The sequence below is a fragment of the Perca fluviatilis genome, chromosome 22 (genome assembly GCF_010015445.1).
Source record: "Perca fluviatilis chromosome 22, GENO_Pfluv_1.0, whole genome shotgun sequence".
Taxonomy (NCBI): domain Eukaryota; kingdom Metazoa; phylum Chordata; class Actinopteri; order Perciformes; family Percidae; genus Perca; species Perca fluviatilis.
In genome coordinates this window covers 22,881,426-22,887,425 of record NC_053133.1, presented here as the reverse complement: position 1 = coordinate 22,887,425, position 6,000 = coordinate 22,881,426, and the positions used below count along the sequence as shown (strand labels likewise).

Genomic DNA, 6,000 nt, shown 5'->3' with positions numbered 1-6,000 from the left:
GAATGCGTGCGTGTGTTGTAGATAATTGTCAAATTATGCTTCATATTTCCTGCCAAGTGATCCCACATATTTCGGTTTATGATTGTAATCATTGCCCCATAGAGAGAGAACGTGACAATAATTGCTGAGACATGGTGCATCTCTGTGGCAAAGTAATCACATTAATGTATTTAAACAGATTAGACTCTGTTAACGATGTGTAAATCGTAAGTCGTTAATCAGAATCCAATTTGAATTGCCAAGTAAGTGTGAACACATACATGAGTGAACCTAAACATTTGACTACTACAGTGTGTAGGCCTACAGATATGTTTGTATAGAAAATGTCCTACACGTTCATTCATACTCGCATGTAAACAAATGCAAAGGCATTGCAAATGGTGCTGAAATACATAATTAACAATATAACAGGATGCTTGTATATCTGAGATAGGTGGATATGGCATTATGGCTATACAGTATATATTATATTTGTATTATTTATTATTTTATGTTATATTCTTGCATTTCTGTTTCACAGGTCTCCATCATGGTCTACAGCTGTGAGCCTAATGCTCCCAAATGGATGATGATTATAATGTCGGCCTTCCACATCTATATCATTCACTCGTGCCCAAAGGAATTCTCACCTACCCCTACAGGTTATTTGCATTTCTTATCTTTGTCATTCCATTTATGATATGACCATAATGTATGTATTGTTTACATATCATGCACCCCTGTATATCGCAATGTAGAGATCAGGTAGCTAAAATCAGGGCTGTGTTAAAAGTGCCTGCCAGCTCATTTCTTATTTGCACAATTCATCTGGTGTTAAGCATTTGTGTTGCAATGTTAAACTTGACATATGCATATGTGTTGTAATGATGCATGTATCTATTGAGTTTATGTCCATCTAGACAGCACTTGACTATTCACAAAACATTGTACAGAGACAGAGTGCATCACATCATTCTCTGAAAGTCCCGCCCCCACCGGAGGGGAAGACAACTCTCCGCTCTCCATTGACTTGTATTGCGTGAAGGTGCCTCCTTGTCGATTTCGTCTGCAAGCAAACTAAAATAAATAATGGCTAAAAGCTGCTGTGTGGCGATATTCACTACCAACACGGTAAATAACCCGGTCCCATGACTTAAGCTTTTATAAGCTGCCGACCCGAAAAGCTTTTATGAAGCGAGAAGTGGATACAGACGTGAGGAATCAGCATCGAGAATGGGAAGACTCTGGGATCCTGACACTCAGCTAACGTTATGTCTGACGTTAAGTTTGGAGCAAGCATTTTGTTACCAAGTCAAATATCCAAATGTTAGTTTTAGGCTAGTCTCGCTTTGCCAGACCGTCCTCCACAGTGCTGCGCAGGAGGGTCTGGCAAGTCCACGCAGCATTCTGGGATGGCAGAAAAACGTGCTCTAGTTTATTGGCGTTCCTTTTAAAGGTCCCATGACATTATGCTCTTTGGATGCTTTTATATAGACCTTAGTGGTCCCCTAATACTGTATCTGAAGTCTCTTTTATATAGACCTTAGTGGTCCCCTAATACTGTATCTGAAGTCTCTTTTATATAGGCCTTAGTGGTCCCCTAATACTGTATCTGAAGTCTCTTTTATATAGACCTTAGTGGTCCCCTAATACTGTATCTGAAGTGTCTTTCCTGAAATTCAGCCTTGGTGCAGAATTACAGCCACTAGAGCCAGTCCCACAATGAGCTTTCCTTAGTATGTGCCATTTCTGTCTGTAGCTATTGAGGAGGAGAGAGGGGGGGGGAAGGTGGAGGCCTCATAAGGAGCAAGATTCCAGATCGGCCCATCTGAGCTTTCATTTTCTCAAAGGCAGAGCAGGATACCCAGGGCTCGTTTTACACCTATCGCCATTTCTACCCACTGGGGGACCATAGGTAGGCTTGGGGAACGCATATTAATGTTAAAATACCTCATAAAGTGAAATTTTCATGCCATGGGACCTTTTAAACCAATTGCATCAATTGTCTTGGGCGGCACTAAGGCGCCATGCAGAGCAACAGCGCCTCAGCTAAATAGTCTCAGGAAGGAACTTGTTTTGGTGGAACATTTTTACGTTCAAAAGTTGTTTTAGTCGTGCAACAGAAAACTCCGATTGGACAGATAGTCTAGCTAGCTGTCTGGATTTACCCTGCAGAGATCTGAGGAGCAGGTAACCATAGTCCTCATAAATCCACCGGAGTTTAATATGCCAACACAAAGGAAGCCCAAGGTAACGGATACCCGGCCTAATCCTGGAAGTGGAAATCGAGAATATAGATTACAGGGTTCAACACTAAGGTTTTTTTCACTTGTCAGGTTGAGCAAATAAAAAAGATTCTACTTGCCCAAAGTAAATTTTTACTGGCCCCTATATAATTTTTTTTCTTCAACATCGAAAAAAAAAGTTGGAAAAAAAGTAACAAAAATCCCATCAGAAAAAGCATTACAAAAAATTGTCAAACTTTAAAACAAAAACGACAAGCATCAAAAGTGTAAAAAACCCTGTCAAAAGCATCAAGCACCAACGCTTATAAAAACTTAAGTTATGGTTTCTTTACATTGTTGGTAGTTCATATCCCCACACAGCAGCCTTTAGGCATTTTTCTGTTGTTTGCTTGCAGACGAAAATTGATGAGGAGGCACCTTCACGCAATGCAAGTCTATGGAGAGCGGAGAGTTCTTTTCCCCTCCGGTGGGGGCGGGACTTAAATGCGCTGTGTCTTTGTGTGTAGACAGGCGTAGTGTGTGAAAACAGTTAGTTAGTGGTAAAGTCTAAGAATGCAGGGATTATACTTTGAAACCTCCTATAACGAGGCCTGCTCTTGTCCTGTAAAGAGGAAGTTTGCTGTTAGTGAGTTTTTAGAGTTTCCATTTTGATCATTCTTACTGAATATACTTAATGACAGTACCACCCCTATTAATTAGGCTTTACACTTTTAGAAATAGAATGCAAAAAGATGTTTATATGTCATTTTGACACACATGCATGTAATAAATGACATGTTGATGTTTGGAAGTCTCTAGGTTTTGACATAAATGTCGATTTTCAAATATTGCACCTGTCGATACAGAACGAAATATTCTGTAGCCTATTTTGCCGTCAATACTGCCGACGTTGTCTTTGCTGTAATCAAATCAGTATATATTTATGTTTAACATGGTATTTCATTTCATCAATGGGAAACATACATGTGTCCAGGCAAGGCTAGCAGCTGCAGCACCGCGTCAGACACGTTTCTGGTGTGTAAAGACATAGAAACATCCATGCAGCCGCCACGCAGCTGACACGCAACAGAAACGCCACGCTCACGCGACGCATCCAGTCTGTCGCCGGCCTAACAAGGCAGGGATTATACTTTGAAACCTCTATAATGAGGCCTGCTCTTGTCCTGTAAAGAGGAAGTTTGTCTTGAGTGAGTTTTTAGTTTCCATTTTGATTATTCTTACTGAATATACTTAATAATTTTGCCTATTCATTTTTACATCCAAAGCAAAAGAAGCTTTGAACTGTAATATTGAAGTAACAGTTTTGCACTTATGTGTGTTATGTGTCTTTGGGCTTGTGTTGAGTACCACATGCAGAGCAACCGAAGTATCAGCTGTGTATTCCTTCTTCATGCACGCCACTTTTTGGGTCACATTTAAATCATATTATACCTGGCGCTTCAGCAGCCATTAGCCTTAATATAAAAAAATGCACGAGACATAAATTTGTTGACTTGGAATGTGTACCAAACACATTGCCTTCAGTGTTTTCAGAAACGAAGCTTTGGAGGTTGGTGACTCCTGTGATTGGTGTGAGAGAACCGGGAGTTGTTTGATTTAAATAAACATTGCAGTCTGTGGTGAAAAAAAAATTCCACATTGTTGAAAGTGGTCAGTTGAGAAAGGCAAGACGTCTCATCTAACAGGTGATCAGATGTAAACAACCTTGCAGTACATCGGTAACGTGCAGAAGGACCTATCAAGATGAGCAGTTTGCCAATCCTTGAAGCTTTTGGGCTCTGCCAGCAGAAGACTGCACTGCTTTCCACATCTGACAGTTAGGAACAAAAAATGAAGCTACACTTGTTGACAGTTTAAATAACCTGAGTGTATCTTGATTATTGTTGCTTGACGAGGCGTGAATCCATGGATCTATCCTGCCCTTGTTGTGGTCATAACCATAATGTCATATAAGGACCATTAGAAACAATTACGACACCATAGCATGCTATTTTTGTTGTTGTTGTTGTTTATGGCCAGGCACATTGTCAAAACTTATAAAAGAGCATCAGTAATTTTATGTAAAGAGTGCTTGCCTGTGTTGTTTATGACTGTTAATTGATTCACAGAATAAGTCAATTTCCGTATTATACAGCTGGCTGTATTTGTATAGCTTTTTTTCATAGCATATTTTCGGTTTGCAAATATAACTTTACATTTCTCCTTCTAAACTAACATAACATAGCTTTACTAAATTATAATAGTATTTACTGCTCAACTTCTGCAGTTGCATGTATATTATGCGTGAACACAATCTTTGTATTTATGTGCAAATACATATTTATTCCAACGATGACAGCGCAGTTTTGGCGATGGGAATGTTAACCCACTTTTCTAGCTTTGTCTGACCCTGTTTATATGTCTTGTGCACTAACAGAACAATCGAGCAGACCCGTTTACCTGTAATAATAGTGTAGTATTGGTGTTTGTACCACAGGGCGGCGCTATGTGCAAAACAATTTAATCTAACGGGCAGAACATGTGTCCTATTTTTGGTTGCACATTAATTTTAACACACGACATAAGTTTGACATTTGGTGTCCTTGTAAGGTTAAAACAGAATCTCACATAACCTGTGGTGATTGTGTTTTACCTAGAAATATGATCTATTTTATTGCTGTACTGCGACAGGCAGGTGTGCAGTGTTTTTGATTGCTACAGATTTATTTTTTATTATTATTTTTTATTATTATTTTTTTTTATATACACTTGGAATAAATATATTTTCGTACGTCAGCACCAGCTCGGCGTATCACAGGATGAGAACATCCCGAGCCTGGGAAGTTAACGTCCCTTCATCAGCATCCAGCATCTTGCCCCCACCGTCGGTACACCCCCCTCCTTCCCCCGTACCCCCAAGGGTCTCGCGAGCGCGCACGCGTGCGAAACTGCGTGGGAATGGCTGTTTGTGTGATCGAGGGGGTTGGGCCGCTTGGAGTGAGCGGAGAGCTGCATGAGTTTGTAATGTCCGCCATGTTGGCCATGGCGTATTGAACCGGGGAGGAACAGCGGAGCCTACGAAAAAAAGAGACCGACAGAGAGCGACCAAGACCCGGGCCTGCCCGGCTCTGACCGCGCTGCTACGGACCCAAGCCTGCCCTCAATCGACCGACTGACTCCTGGAGACCGTCACAGATTTATCCATGAGAACTCGAGGCAGACCTGCTGTTATTCCTAGCAGATCGAATAGATTTATGCTGCATCTTTTAATATAAAAATGAGTAAATTGTCGTTTCGGGCACGGGCGCTGGATGCTAGTAAGCCTCTACCCGTCTTCCGCTGCGAGGATTTGCCTGACCTGCACGAATATGCCTCAATCAACCGGGCAGTGCCGCAGATGCCGACTGGGATGGAAAAAGAGGAGGAATCGGTATGTTTTTTGTTTTTTTTTATTGCTGCCCTACTGGTGTTGGACCGTGTTTTCATATCGAGGGTCGCCACTATGTTGCCTGCGCAAGCTTGTGCAAAATGGCCGCCATATCTGCTCTTTCGTGCACACGACGGATCTTGATGAATACTGAATATTACGGCCCCGTTCTGCAACTGGTGTTGTTAAAAGGTTGCAGCGGTTTGATATTGTATTCGTAAGCCGTGTTGTGTCCGTTTGTTTCACTTGAAATTGCACCCGAAAACACAAAGAAGTCACGTGACTTCTCTCGGTCCCACCATTTTGTTGACTGTCTCTTTGGTTAAAGGCGAGCGGGGATAGGCCTCGGACGTGGTGTACTTTCCGTGA

The 6,000-nt window shown here is 41.5% G+C and overlaps 1 protein-coding gene across 2 annotated transcripts in view; it reads left to right on the top strand.

Moving 5' to 3' along the window:
• LOC120552328 (enhancer of polycomb homolog 1-like) overlaps positions 1 to 6,000 on the top strand; it is a 47,205-nt gene that overhangs the window by 806 nt on the left and 40,399 nt on the right. The window contains exon 2 of one of the 2 annotated variants that reach the window (XM_039790272.1): positions 521 to 641. Coding sequence is in view for 1 of the 2 variants with exons in the window: in XM_039790271.1 (XP_039646205.1) it covers positions 5,482 to 5,634 (153 nt within the window). In the remaining variant the exon portion in view is untranslated. Of the gene's footprint in view, positions 1 to 520; positions 642 to 5,128; positions 5,635 to 6,000 lie in introns of those variants that run through there. The other variant, XM_039790271.1, reaches the window with a different exon arrangement.